Raw genomic sequence first — 15,745 nt, 5'->3', positions numbered from 1 at the left:
GGATCTTTTCAAAGTCAGCTCTTTGCATCAGGTGGCCAAAGTATTTCAGTTTCAACATCAGTCCTTCCAATGAATACCCAGGACTAATCTCCTTTAGGATAGACTGGTTGGATCTCCTTGCAGTCCAAGGGACTCTCAAGAGTCTTCTCCAACACCACAGTTCAAAAGCATCAATTCTTTGGCACTCAGCTTTCTTTATAGTCCAACTCTCATGTCCATACATGACTATTGGAAAAACCATAGCCTTGACTGGACAGACCTTTGTTGACAAAGCAATGTCTCTGCTTTTCAATATGCAGTCTAGGTTGGTCATAACTTTCCTTCCAAGGAGTAAGCGTCTTTTAATTTCATGGCTGCAGTCACCATCTGCAGTGATTTTGGAGCCCAAGAAAATAAAGTCAGCCACTGTTTCTCCATCTATTTGCCATGAAATGATAGGACCGGATGCCATGATCTTAGTTTTCTGAATGTTGAGCCTTTAGACAACTTTTTTCACTCTCCTCTTTCACCCTCATCAAAAGACTCTTTAGTTCTTCTTCACTTTCTGCCATAAGGGTGGTGTCATCTGCATATCTGAGGTTATTGATATTTCTCCCAGTAATCTTGATTCCAGCTTGTGTTTCTTCCAGCCCAGCGTTTCTCATGATGTACTTTGCATATAAGTTAAATAAGCAGGGTGACAATACACAGGCTTGATGTACTCCTTTCCTAATTTGGAACCAGTCGGTTGTTCCACGTCCAGTTCTAACTGTTGCTTCCTGACCTGCATATAGGCTTCTCAAGAGGTAGGTTAGGTGGTCTGGTATTCCCATCTCTTTCAGAATTTTCCACAGTTTATTGTGATCCACACAGTCAAAGGGTTGGCATAGTCAATAGAGCAGAAATAGATGTTTTTCTGGAACTTTCTTGCTTTTCCAATGATCCAGCAGATGTTGGCAATTTGATCTCTGGTTTCTCTACCTTTTCTAAAACCAGCTTGAACATCTGGAAGTTCACAGTTCATGTATTGCTGAAGCCTGGCTAGTCCCATCACTTCATGGCAAATAGTTAGGGAAACAGTGATAGATTTTATCTTATTGTGTTCCTAAATCACTGTGGACAGTTACTGAAGCCATGAAACTAAAAGATGCTTGCTCTCTGGAAGGAAAGCTATGACAAACCTAGACAGTGTATCAAAAAACAAAGACATCACTTTGCTGACAAAGGTTCATATGGTCAAAGCTATGGTTTCTCCTGTAGTTATGTATGGATGTGAGAGTTGGACCATAAAGAAGCCTGAGGACTGAAGAAGTGATGCTTTTGAACTGTGGCGTTGGAGAAGGCTCTTGAGAGTCCATTGAACAACAAGGAGATAAAACTACTCAACCCTAAAGGAAATCAACCCTGAATATTCACTGGAAGGACTGATGCTGAAGCTCCAATACTTTGGCCACATGATGCAAAGAGTCACTTCATTGGACAAGACCCTGATACTGGGAAAGATTGAGGGCAGGAGGAAAAGAGGACAACAAAGGATGAGATGGTTGGATAGCATCACCAACTCAGTGGACATGAAGCTGAGCAAACTCCAGGAGACAGTGAAGGATGGGGAGTGCTACAGTCCATGGTGTCACAAAACGGTGAATACAACTTAGCAACTTAAAAATAACAACACACTGAAATTATTAGTTATAAATGTTAAGTCATGAGTACGGTTAGTTCTATAATTTAGGACTATTATGAGTTAAACTTTAAAGAGCTAGTCTGAGAACAGACTATGTATAATAGTTATAGAAAAATAAACTGTAATTCCTAATAAGCATATTACAAATTTTTAGAATACAATGTTTTATAAAACTGACGCCAACACTATAATTTTTTGAAATCAATATAAATATATATAAGTATAAGCCAAGTTTAGAAGACTGACAGATACACACACATTCACACATCTGTATACTGCTTCTCTACAAGTTGCAATGGATTGGTGAAGAAAAGGTTCACTGTGGCTATTTCAAGACAACCTTAAATAAAAGTAGCAATAAGGAATTAGACTTCTGTGTAAGAGTAGAAAAGACTGAAAGGATTCTGAGGAGAATGTCTTGACCAACCAGTGAGTATTTAAAAAGGCAGGGACAGACTGACTGTAGAGAGAATGAAAGTAGAGGAGTTACAGGAGTCCAATGTAACATTCTGGGTGAAAAGTAATATTGGGCTACAAATAATCTCACAGGTTGAAAACAAAAACAAAACAAATTAAAACCCATTTTGGTAAATCGATCCATAGATTTAGTAATAACTGTCAAAGGAGAAGGAGCTACTGTTCACAGTGCTGTCAGCCCATATTTTTACCTGTGCATCTGACTGTATCATCTGCTCAGCTAACTGTAAACAAGAATGGAAGGAGAAAAGAATGTCTTCACACAAACTAGTAATTATATCTTTGTGTTTCAGCTGACTCTTTATAACCGACTGGTGCTTAAGGCTCTGCCTAAATGAATAAAAAGAAAATATAATCACCACAAGTAACACATCAAGTAACTTAGGACGATAAAATATGATTTGATAGAACATATAAAAAATCAAAATGCATCATTTATAATAGACATGGCATAATTAAGACATGCTGACTTTACCTCTGAAGTTGTCATATTAGTTTAAGTTGCTAATTTTTAATTTCTCCTTATAAAATATTAATTGAACCCTTACTATACACTGGAGTCTGTGAGGGCCTGGAGATAGAGGAGTGAATGAAAAGACACAATCTCTGCCCTGTCTGTATGAAATTTCTGGTCCAACACAAAAGAGAAGACTAAATAATGTAAGAATAATTGATGGATTGCAGCTGTGACAAATGCTAAGGTGAAGTTCAGAGTGCTACAACAGAGACATCTACTCTAACTTGGATGGATTTTAAACAGTAGAGTGATATGATTTGATTGACATTTTTAGAAGCAGATCAGTCTGAATGAAGAATAGAATATGAATCAGAAGTGGGCAAGAGTAGACGATATTTGATGGTGATGGTGTATGTGCTCAGTTGCTCAATCGTGTCTGACTCTTTGCGACTCTATGGACTGTAGCCCACCAGCCTCCTCTATCCGTGGGATTCTCCAGGCAAGAATACTTGGGTGGGTTGCCATTTCCTTCTCCAGAGGATCTTCCTAGACCAGGGATCAAACCTGCCTCTCCTGCACTGGCAGGCGGATTCTTTACTACTGTACCACCTGGGAAGCCCTGATGGTGACAGCAGTATGACTAACTCACTGAGTACTTCACTAGCCTTGCAGAGTTCCAAGCACTTCAAACTGATAAACTCAATTAATTCTCACTGTACCCCCATAAAGAAGGTACTTTTGTTATAACTTCCATTTTCAGATGAGCAAACTAAGGCTCAGAGAAGTTAACTAACTTGCCTAAGACTTCCAGAGGATAAAAGATTTCAGAAAAGATTCAAGTATATGCAGCATGGCTGTGAGTTGACACTTTTAACCACTGCACTATTTATTACTTGTTGGCAATGTAATAACCTGGTGCAAGAAAAGCACCCAAGACCTGAAAGTATTACACTGATCTTTAATGTTTTATGCATATGTATAAAGTAGAGGTTCTTAACCATTTTTATATCTCAACTATACTCCCTCCACCCTCAAGAATCTGATGAATGCTATGGACACTAGCAACTTCATATAACATTCTAGTTAAAATTATAAATGGAATTAAACTTAAACAACTCAAAAGCATATAATGAGGGGACTGTATTCAGCTTAATTATTAACTTACCTAAGCCTGGAAAAAGGATAGTTGATAGTTAAACACTAGCAGCAGTAGGCACAGAGAAGGCGATGGCACCCCACTCCAGTACTCTTGCCTGGAAAATCCCACGGACGGAGGAGCCTGGTAGGCTGAAGTCCATGGGGCTGCTGAAGGTCGGACACGACTGAGCAACTTCACTTTTACTTTTCACTTTCATGCATTGGAGAAGGAAATGGCAACCTACTCCAGTGTTGCCTGGATGCTCTTGCCTGGAGCATCCCAGGGACAGGGGAGCCTGGTGGGCTGCAGTCTGTGGGGTTGCACAGAGTCGGACACGACTGAAGTGACTTAGCAGCAGCAGCAGGCAAGTGGTTAAGACCCATGCCCTATTATTTCAGATATACTAGCTAACTGAGTAGAACTTTTTTTTAATTTTAGAGATGGCAGGATAAAGAAGTAAGATTTAGTTTGGGAGTTACATGTACAATATCTGGATTATCAGAGAGCAGTGTCAGTAAATATTACACAAACCCATACAAAATGTTTTAAATGCAATCTAAGAAAATTACAAATAATTAAGACTTTGGATATAGAAAATGTATTACAAAAAGTAAAAACAAAACAAAAACTTACTTAATTATAAATTTCCAAGTATTGGCATGAAATGCATGGTCCATACTGGAAATAACAGAGCAGATATCCAACAATGAATGAATAACTACAAGGAAAGAGAACAGAACTCTTAGGACATTGAACTATTATATGGAGTGAGTTTAAAAATATCTAATGAATGATCTTAACATTTGTTAAAATAAGTAATATAGTTTTAAAAAATTACATCAAAATAAAGTGTCACACTTTTGATTTAGAGTTTTTATAAAATATGGAAAATTAAGTTTGATGCTTATAGCTACTCTATGACCTAAATAAAATGAAAAATGTTCAGTGGAATAAAATTTGTGCCCTATTATAACTGAAATATTCTGCAGAGATTCTAATAAAAAATGATATATTCCTAAGGAAAGAAAACCTAACAAAGAAGAATCAAAACAAATTTGTACAGTACTTATTAAGGTTTCTACTCTGCCTGTAGTAGATAATTTGTAAAAGTAAGCACAATAAACCCCCTATCTGTGTTCATGAGCTTGGGCAGTTCCCTTCCACAGACCCCAGGCATGGCCATATAACTTACTTTGGTCAACAGGACAAAAATAAACGTGAGGCAAGCAAAGACTTTAAAGTGCCTGACTACTGGGGCTTGCCCTCTCTTGCTGCTCTGACAACCCCTGAAGCTATCAGCAGGTAGCTGATCCCAGGCTAACCTGCTGGATGATGGGGTACACATGGCTGACTCAGCACATTATTCCTCCCTCTGCTCACAACCACTCATGAGTAAGGTCAATGGCCACAAACACCCAGGTGAGCCAGTTACACCCTGTGAAGCAGAGAAATCTTGTCCCACCTCAGCCCAGCCTAAAAATACTCAGAACTGTGAATAAATGAAACAGTAATTGCTTTATTTTTCTTCTCATTTTTTTTGGGCTATGCCACTCAGCTTGCAGGATTTTCAGTCCCTCACCAGGGACTGAACACAGGCCCCGGCAATGAGAGCCCCAAGTCCTAACCACTGGACCCCCAAGGAACTCCCTAGTAGTTGCTTCAATATAACAGATTTTGAGGTGGTTTTTACAGAGCAAAAGGTACCTTATAATACTGTACAAAACCAACTTACTCTCCTTATGCTGAAGTTATGAATGCAAACTTTGCCTTTATGGAGTATTGTTTCTTAAACTCTGGGTCATGATGCATTTGGCAAGTGATGAAATGAATGAAGGAGCAATCAGCACTTTTTAAAAATAAAATAGACTATAATAGAGTACATTATTTCACATACAATAAATAAATGTAGTATATACATACACATGCACAAACATACACATACACATGTATTTATGTGTTTCAGGAAGGAATGAAAACTTTCTTACTAAGAATTTATAGCTTAAAAATTCTGAAAGCTACTGCTTTAGAAGGTACAAGGTTGCACAGCTTTCTTTGCTAATCACTGTGGAGAAACAACCTACTTTGAACATTGACTAAATATATCAGTTCAGTTCAGCTGCTCAGTTGTCTCTGACTCTTTGCAACCCCATGGACTGCAGCACAGTCCATCACCAACTCCTGGAGCTTACTCAAACTCATGTCCACTGAGTCAGTGATGCCATCCAGCCATCTCATCCTCTGTCGTCCCCTTCTCCTCCCGCATTCAATCTTTCCCAGCATCAGTGTCTTTTCAAATGAGTCAGCTCTTCGCATCAGGTGGCCAGCATATTGTAGTTTCAGCTTCAGCATCAGTCCTTCCAATGAATATTCAGGACTAATTTCCTTTAGGATGGACTGCTTAGATCTCCTTGAAGTCCAAGAGACTCTCGAGAGTCTTCTCCAACACCACAGTTCAAAAGCATCAACTCTTTGGTGCTCAGCTTTCTTTATAGTCCAACTCTCACATCCATACATGACTACTGGAAAAACCACAGCTTTCACTCAACAGACCTTTGTTGGGAAAGTAATGTCTCTGCTTTTTAACATGCTGTCTAGGTTAATCATAGCTTCCCTTCCAAGGAGTAAGCGGCTTTTAATTTCATGGCTGCAATCACCTTCTGCAATGATTTTGGAGCCCAAGAAAATAAAGTCTCTCACTGTTTCCATTTTTTCCCCATCTATTTCCCATGAAGTGATGGGACCAGAGGCCACGATCTTAGTTTTCTGAATGTTGAGCTTTAAGCCAACTTTTTCACTCTCCTCTTTCACCTTCATCAAGAGGCTCTTTAGTTCTTCACTGTCTGCCATAAGGGTGGTGTCATCTCCATGTCTGAGGTTATGATATTTCTCCCAGCAATCTTCATTCCAGCTTGTGCTTCATCCATCTCAGCATTTCACATCATGTACTCTGCATATAAGTTAAATAAGCAAGGTGACAATATACAGCCTTGACATACTCCTTTTCCTATTTGGAATGACTCTGTTGTTCCATGTCCATTTCTAACTGTTGCTTCTTGACCTGCATACAGATTTCTCAGGAGGCAGGTGAGGTTGTCTGGTATTCCCATCTCTTGAAGAATTTTCCACAGTTTGTTGTGATCCACACAGTCAAAGGCTTTGGTGTAGTCAATAAAGCAGCGGACATCACCAGATGGTCAATACCAAAATCAGACTGATTATATTCTTTGCAACCAAAGATGGACAACCTCTATACAGTCAGCAAAAACAAGACCAGGAGATGACTGTGGCTCAGATCATGAACTCCTTATTGCCAAATTCAGACTTAAATTGAAGAAAAAGTAGGGAAAATCACCAAATATATAAATCTGTTAATGCATCAAATATCAACTTTACAAAATCTAAAAATTGAAAAGATTAAAAGTTTATTGGGTAGGATTTAAATTTTTTTATAAATTTAATATCATGAATCGCTAATTAGAAACAATGATTGGGTTCAGTAATTTAGTTGATGCATGGTTTATAGTCAATATACATCACATACCAAGTAGTAAGTTTTCCTCACTCACCTACTACCATATTCAAAATATCATCATGCTCATCTATTAAAGGGTTCATGCACACCATATCCAGCAGTTCCATGAGCTGCTTCTGAAGAGAATAGGCTTCCTTAAAAAGAGCCTGCAGAAGGTCTGCGACTAGGTGTAGACGCCCAGAATAGACAGATTCACTATTCTGATCACAAAAAAATAACGAGAGGAAAAAAGCAAATCAGAGAACGCTCAGGAGCCAAATTTATTTTAACTCATTCTATCAGAGCTTATAAATTTAATATTTTTACTGAATGACATATTCATTAAAGAAATGCTTAATGAACTTTCATCATATATAGTGTACTTTGAGAGATGCAGGCATGTATAAAATACAATCTCTGACTTCTAAGATCTTACAAATATAGAACAAAAAAGGAGATTAATAACACTAGGTCCATGGCATGACATTTTAGTACCCTATCACCAAAGAGAAGGATTAGGTAACAACAAACAGCATTATCACCCAACAACAGCATTATCCAACAAACAGCATTATCAAAATTGCCTGTGACCCACAAATCCTAGGCCAGCTTTTCTGCTTTAAAGCTGCCACAGGACTAAATAAAGGTCAAGGTCCTTTTATAGGCAACTAATTGTTAAGGAATTCACCTGAGTCACCAATGCCACGACAGAACTATTTCAGGATCCCTGTGACTCAACATGAATCCTTATCACTTCTTTCCTTATCAAGAGGAAACAGAATAAGACAACAACAAGGAAACTGCAAGCGCCCCTTTGTAAGATTTCTCTACAACTACTTATTTTGAAACAAATATTTACATACATGCTGTTTGCTCTGTGGAAAAATCCATTGCAATAATACAGGATAAATGTAAGCTTATGAACAAACATGCTGCTGCCAAGTCGCTTCAGTCGTGTCTGACTCTTAGTGACCCCATGGACTGCAGCCTACCAGGCTCCTCCATCCATGGGATTTTCTGGGCAACAGTACTGGAGTGGGATGCCATTGCCTTCTCCCATGAACAAACATAAACACTACCAATTCAGGCCCTTTGCTCATGGATTCTAGGCCATTTAAAGTGTACTTAGACCCATTACTCACCTTACAATGTACAAATGTACTTTTGATTACATGTAGGACTGAGGAGGGAAGACTATGAATATTTTCTAGAATGACGGATTCCTGAGTGGCACAGACATGCTGAACGCATCCAGTAAGAGCTCCTAATAGCTGTACCATTGTCTGGAAATAAGGAAAGAAGTTTCACTCAGAACGTATTTTCTGTGCATCAGTCATGACTGAGCGACTAAACTGAACTGAACTAGTATACTAGGGATATAGCAATGAACAAAACCGACCCTCTGTTCCTCCTTACACATAACTTTAGTCTATCAGAATCACAAATATTAAAACTGGCTAGACATTTGGTTAAAAAAAAGAAGTTGGCATACTAACCCACACATCAAAGTATATGGCAGGTGTTCTACACATATGCCTTGGAATTATAGATAGGGCATGATATCTTGATTATATTTGTTTTACACTAGTTTATTACTTGTCTAAACTTATACAAGTTTAGATGTTTATTAAGCACAAAATTTTATAAAAATTCATTTATGCCTTTTGCAATATCTTCCTATCTTTAATTCTATAAATTTAATTCTAGCATTGGGCCATTATATAAACAGTATACAGCTAATATTAGTACAAAAATTCTCACATTCTTGAAGTTCTGCCCCACCCCCCTTCCTAATATACTTGACATACTTGTAAAATATTTCTTAGAGTGCTCTGGATTTCTAAATTTTGGCTTGACAGTTCTCTGGCTTGACTGGTTAACTCATACATCATGTCATCAAATAATCTCACAGTCTGTGAAAACAAAGCAGGTCATAAACAGCAGTAATAGAAGTCACTAGAAAAGAAAGACACACCGTTCAAGAAAAAAATTGACTTGATTTTGCATTATTAATAGCCACAGGATATTGTCCAGTGTAACAACTGTACCTAATAAAGTTAATAATGTGTGTGTGTATAGTATTTTTTGTATAGTGTTTCTGCAATATAATCTCTTTGAAAAATACAAAGTCTTCAACAAAAATTGATGTCTTCCATTTCTGTAATAATATCCATAAAGAAATCACTCAAAGTTCACTTTCTGGTGTTGTAACAAAAGTGCTACTCTTACACTTAAATAAATAAAAGATGATGATCTTAACCAATGAACATCCATGTGAATATTAAAAGGATATTTTCTGGTAGTGGTAATGAATCTGTGTTGAATTACCTATTTACTTGTTTTTTATCCAGTTTCCATTTTTGACCAGCTCAAAATACCATTCCTAGATTAGAGACACAGTACGTAACCTCAGAACTAAGTGTTTTTGTCTGAAAAGTTAGCCAAATTAAGATCTAAACAAGTTAAGTGGCCTAAACACTACACTACAAGAATAATCATAGTTGACAACACACTGTAATTAAAGAGGATACTGTTTCCCTTAGGCCTGTTAACACTCAACATCTCCTTTTCATCCATAGGTTAGCTGGACCTTTTTTGGTATCAAGAACAAATTTTAAGAATCTTTTTAGAGAACTGAGTGAATGAGTAAAAGGAGTTTTGATAACTATTTGCTTCAAAGCTACACTTAGAAGTCCATTCTAATAAGAGATAAGTTATCACACAAAAATATCTCATTTTGTCAGCAAAGTACCTTTAGTTCTCATAATAAAAAAAAAAGTAATGACTCTGCTTTTCAGAGAAAAGGTATACCACATATATCTAAAAAGTAGCAATGCAGTGGTGAATTTGATGCTTCCTCTTAATTTACTTGATTTTACCAATATTCCAGCCATTTTTATTCTAAGGCTGCTTTGATAAATTCTAGCTTCATTTTTCCAGACAATGAAATTTAACAATTATTAATAAACTGTACAGAAAAGATACAAAAAGAGACTTAATTAACTTCATCATCCATCCCAATTTTCAATGAATAGCTTTAAAAATTACAAGAGTATTTAAAATTAACTACAAATAATAAAAATTCAATTAGTAAAAAATCCATACTCTCCAAAAACATAAGTTGTTTATTCACCTAACAATCATACTAACACCATTATATTCTCACATGAAATCATTTTTAACTGTTTTATTTGTATTTCAAGCATGTGATACATTAAGAAATTAAGAATAAATGGCCTAAAACTGAGGATACATTTTACTAGCCTTGATAACATGTAGATTGATTAAGATAGTAGTACTATACCTTTGGCAGCACTTGTGAAAAGAAAGTCTGTTCCAATGTCAGGTGGTTCATATGAGGTAAAAACATTTCCACAATAATTTTCAGAATTTCTATAAAAGAAAATAGTAATATATTTTCTAACAATATTAAGTCACATCAGCCAACAAAGATTACTATCCATTCCCAATGCAAGCATATTTAAGTACTACCAACCAAAAGCTTTGAACAGTTTCAAAATGCCATAGTCTATGTAGAGAAACTATTAACAATTAAATAACCTGAAATAATAGCAAAATTAAAAAAAAAAAAAAACAACCCAACCTATATGTCCAGTAATTGAGGATTAGTTAATGGATGAGGTACATCTACTGAATAGGATCTGTGATCATTAAAACATTTGTTAGAGATTATGTAAAACAATGATAAAATGTCCACAATACTTTAAGCTAAAATGAAAAGAGTTTCAAATGGTATAATTCTAATTTTAATATATATATAAACATGTATATACAAAGAATAATACACAGATAAGCTAGCAGGAATATACAGAATCAAGATGAGGATGTCTTAAGCCAAAATCTGAAATATTTCAGATTCATAATTGTTTTATTATTCTGTTTTTCTACATGTTAACAAATTTTCTATACTGAATGTGCATAACTCTTAACCTCAGGATAAAAAAATAACTGTTACTTAAAAAAAATTAGACTCCATATGCCCATATGCAGCACATAGGTTCAAGATTGTAAGCAAATTCCACAATCAAGTGAAACGTAAATAGAAAAGAACTCAAAATATATGGGGAAACTAGAAAGGACAGTCTTAATTCTCTACCTCTTTTTCTAAGTAAATAAGTAAATAACATCAAGTAAGAGTAATGAAGACAGATGAGGTTAAAGTCAACTTTTCCAAATAACAAATTAGTCATGCCTAAACAAGCAGCTTTTTGTAACTTAGAAAGTATTTCCTAACTAACACTACACAAATAAAGAGGTTGAGGGTTATTCAGTAGACTGCAAATTATGTTTTTTATAGGTCTAACCAGCTTAACAACTAATATTTAAAATGTACATTGTGCTTATCACACGTTATCAAATAGAACACTTTTGGTATCTATGCAGACTGAAATTTAAAACTTTTTAAGTACTATAATTTGAGGTAATTGGTCATTTTAACTAACTGAAGATAACAAAAGTTGTAACCGTACAACAGGAAGAATAAATTCAAAAGGAATATGAAACTGTATTGAGATGTGGGACTTAAGCTTTAATGACATCAAAGCAATCATACAATTAAGACAATTTTACTTACGAATATGCTCAATCCAATTGTCAGAATGCTGATATATAGAGTAAAAAAATTAAGGGAGAACTAGTATTATAGTATTAAGATGTTCAATATCACAGTAATCCAAGTCTATGCCCTGACCAGTAATGCTGAAGAAGCTGAAGTTGAATGGTTCTATGAAGACCTACAAGACCTTCCAGAATTAACACACAAAAAAGATGTCCTTTTCGTTATAGGGGACTGGAATGCAAAAGTAGGAAGTCAAGAAACACCTGGAGTAATAGGCAAATTTGGCCTTGGAGTACAGAATGAAGCAGGACAAAGGTTAAGAGAGTTCTGCCAAGAGAATGCACTGGTCATAGTAAACACCCTCTTCCAACAACACAAGAGAAGCCTCTACACATGGACATCACCAGATGGTCAACACTGAAATCAGACTGATTATGTTCTTTGCAAGCAAAGACGGAGAAGCTCTATACAGTCAGCAAAAACAAGACCGGGAGCTGATTGTGGCTCAGATCATGAACTCCTTATTGCCAAATTCAGACTTAAATTGAAGAAAGTAGGGAAAACCACTAGACCATTCAGGTGACCACTAGACCATTCAGGTGACCTAAATCAAATCCCTAACGATTATACAGTGGAAGTGAGAAACAGATTTAAGGGACTAGATTTGATAGACAAGAGTACCTGATGAACTATGGACGGAGGTTCATGACATTGTGCAGGAGACAGGGATCAAGAACATCACCAAGAAAAAGAAATGCAAAAAAACAAAATGGCTGTCTGAGGAGGCATTACAAATAGCTGTGAAAAGAAGAGAAGAGAAAAGCAAAGGAGAAAAGGAAAGATATAAGCATCTGAATGCAGAGTTCCAAACAGCGAGGAGCAATAAGAAAACCTATCCCAGTGATCAGTGCAAAGAAATATTAGAAAACAATAGAATGGGAAAGACTAGAGATCTCTTCAAGAAAATTAAAGATACCAAGGGAATATCTCATGCAAAGATGAGTTCAATAAAGGACAGAAATGGTATGGACCTAACAGAAGCAGAAGATATTAAGAAGAGGTGGTAAGAATACACAGAAGAACTGTACAAAAAAGATTTTCATGACCCAGATAATCACGATGGTGTGATCAGTCACCTAGAGCCAGACATCCTGGAATGTGAAGTCAAGTGGGCCTTAGGAAGCATCACTATGAACAAAGCTAGTGGAGGTGATGGAATTCCAGTTGAGCAATTTCAAATCCTGAAAGATGATGCTGTGAAAGTGCTGCACTCAATATGCCAGCAAATTTGGAAAACTCAGCAGTGGCCACAGGACTGGAAAAGGGCAGTTTTCATTCCAATCTCTAAGAAAGGCAAAGTCAAAGAATGCTCAAACTACTGCACTATTGCACTCATCTCACATACTAGTAAAGTAATGCTCAAAATTTTCCAAGCCAGGCTTAAACAATATGTGAACCGTGAACTTCCAGATGTTCAAGCTGGTTTTAGAAAAGGAACCAGAGATCAAATTGCCAACATGGAAAAAGCAAGAGAGTTCCAGAAAAACATCTATTTCTGCTTTATTGACTATGCCAAAGCCTTTGACTGTGTGGATCACAATCAACTGTGGAAAATTCTTCAAGAGATGGGAATACCAGACCACCTGATCTACCTCTTGAGAAATCTGTATGCAGGTCAGGAAGCAACAGTTAGAACTGGACATGGAACAACAGACTGATTCCAAATGGGAAAAGGAGTAAGTCAAGGCTGTATATTGTCACCCTGCTTATTTAACTTATATGCAGAGTACATCATGAGAAACGCTGGGCTGGAAGAAGCACAAGCTGGAATCAAGATTGCCAGGAGAAATATCAATAACCTCAGATATGCAGATGACACCACCCTTATGGCAGAAAGTGAAGAACTAAAGAGCCTCTTGATGAAAGTGAAAGAGGAGAGTGAAAAAGTTGGCTTAAAATTCAGAAAATTAAGATCATGGCATCTGGTCCATCACTTCATGGCAAATAGATGGAGAAACAGTGGAAACAAGTGACAGACTTTATTTTTGAGGGCTCCAAAATTACTGCAGATGGTGACTGCAGCCATGAAATTAAAAGATGCTTACTCCTTGGAAGGAAAAGTTATGACCAACCTAGACAGCACATTAAAAAGCAGAGACATTACTTTTCCAACAAGGTCTGTCTAGTCAAGGCTATGGTTTTTCCAGTAGTCATGTATGGACGTGAAAGTTGGACTATAAAGAAAGCTGAGTGCCAAAGAATTGATGCTTTTGAACTGTGGTGTTGGAGAAGACTCTTGAGAGTCCCTTGGACTGCAAGGAGATCCAACCAGTCCATCCTAAAGGAAATCAGTCCTGAATGTTCATTGGAAGGACTGATGTTGAAGCTGAAACTCCAAAGTATGGCCACCTGATATGAAGAGCTAACTCATTTGAAAAGACCCTGATGCTGGGTAAGATTGAAGGTGGGAGGAGAAGGGGATGACAGAGAATGAGATGGTTAGATAGTATCACTGACTCAATGGACATGAGTTTGAGTAAACTTCAGTTGTTGATGGACAGGGAGGCCTGGCGTACTCCAGTCCATGGGTCGCAAAGAGTCGGACACGACTGAGCGACTGAACTGAACTGAGTAAAATATTCACTACTGAGAATAGTGTTTCAAAAGACCTTTCTTGAAGTCTAAGCAATGATAATAAGAGACTAAGATGAGACTCAAATTACTGGCTTAATTTTGCTTTTAAAAAAGTAATGCTTATTAAGCTAACAAACAATAGAATGAAAATACTTTAAGGAAGTATTTTCAAAATGCTCTAGGATAAACTTATCTCTTCGAACTATATGTAATTATGACATATTTCTGACAGATGAGAAACAGTCCATAATAATCCATGGTTTCTGAAACAAATTTATTTCTCCTTAGCACTTCTATAGTACTGTATCTACACCTGTCACCAATCATTTTCTACTTTCTTTTCATGTTATTAGCATATCTATCTTATCACCTTATCAGACTGAAACTCTTCTGCAAATAGGAGCTTACAAATACATGATAATAAACTATCCTATATGCACTGTAAAAGTTAACAGTAATCACATTATAAACTATACACTTTCAAACCATTAAGAATAATTGTTAGGAAGTTTTTACTGTAAAAATAATATAAGAATTATTAAAGCATGTGTCAATCAGAAAAATTAAAAAAACACAACCCCATCACAGTAATATAAGTCATTCTTTTTCTGAAATCTTACTTTGCAACTACATATCTTACAGCAGCAATCAAAATGAGGCATGGTCACTAACTCATTTTAGTTCAGTAGAACTAATTTAGTTCAAACTGGGCAGAATCTGCCTCATGTATAAATTTTAGGAAAGGTGAAAAAAAAATTTAACCTCTTCCAAAATTTAAACTTCAGTTATGATTATGCAGACATGCAGGCAAAGACTGAAAAATAACATGTAAAATGCAAAAGATAAAAATAATAACGTTTGGGTGACAGAACTGTGGATTTATAGAAAATATCTTTCATTTGTTAAAAGTGCTGTAGTAAAACCAAAAGCTGAAAAACAAAATTATATAATGAGACTTCAGGCCATTTTAAAACATGACAAAATTTTTTAGCCCTTCACTGAATGCTTACTATATGCCAGGAACTATTCTAAGGTGCTGGAGACAATGCAGTGAAAACAAAATTCCTGCCTTTATGAACTTTACAGTATAGTGAGGAAAAGCTAAAAGGAAACAAAGTAAACAACATAATTTCTATTAACGATCTGACTGCTCTTTAGAAAACTGAACAGAGCAATGTGGTAAGTATTACTGACTGGGTTTGGGGAAACCACCTAAAACTGAGGGCTCTGAAAACGGCTTACCTGAGTAGCTGACATATGAGCTGAAACCTGAATAATGAGACCTA

The 15,745-nt window shown here is 36.5% G+C and overlaps 1 protein-coding gene across 5 annotated transcripts in view; it reads right to left on the bottom strand.

Annotated features, from left to right (window-relative positions):
* The window catches only part of C16H1orf112 (chromosome 16 C1orf112 homolog), a 50,773-nt gene that overhangs the window by 32,903 nt on the left and 2,125 nt on the right, over nt 1–15,745 (bottom strand). For 4 of the 5 annotated variants that reach the window (XM_024976716.2, XM_024976717.2, XM_024976718.2 and 1 more), the window contains exons 2-8: nt 11,841–11,880; nt 10,551–10,639; nt 9,055–9,159; nt 8,389–8,529; nt 7,302–7,467; nt 4,369–4,453; nt 2,332–2,470 (exon numbers count right to left, since the gene is read on the bottom strand). In XM_024976716.2, the coding sequence (XP_024832484.2) occupies nt 2,332–2,470; nt 4,369–4,453; nt 7,302–7,467; nt 8,389–8,529; nt 9,055–9,159; nt 10,551–10,639; nt 11,841–11,880 (765 nt within the window). Of the gene's footprint in view, nt 1–2,331; nt 2,471–4,368; nt 4,454–7,301; nt 7,468–8,388; nt 8,530–9,054; nt 9,160–10,550; nt 10,640–11,840; nt 11,881–15,745 lie in introns of those variants that run through there. The other variant, XM_059875701.1, reaches the window with a different exon arrangement.

Source organism: Bos taurus, chromosome 16, assembly GCF_002263795.3.
Source record: "Bos taurus isolate L1 Dominette 01449 registration number 42190680 breed Hereford chromosome 16, ARS-UCD2.0, whole genome shotgun sequence".
Taxonomy (NCBI): Eukaryota; Metazoa; Chordata; class Mammalia; order Artiodactyla; family Bovidae; genus Bos; species Bos taurus.
Note: the sequence above shows the minus strand (reverse complement) of the source record. Positions and strands in the feature narration are given on the sequence as shown.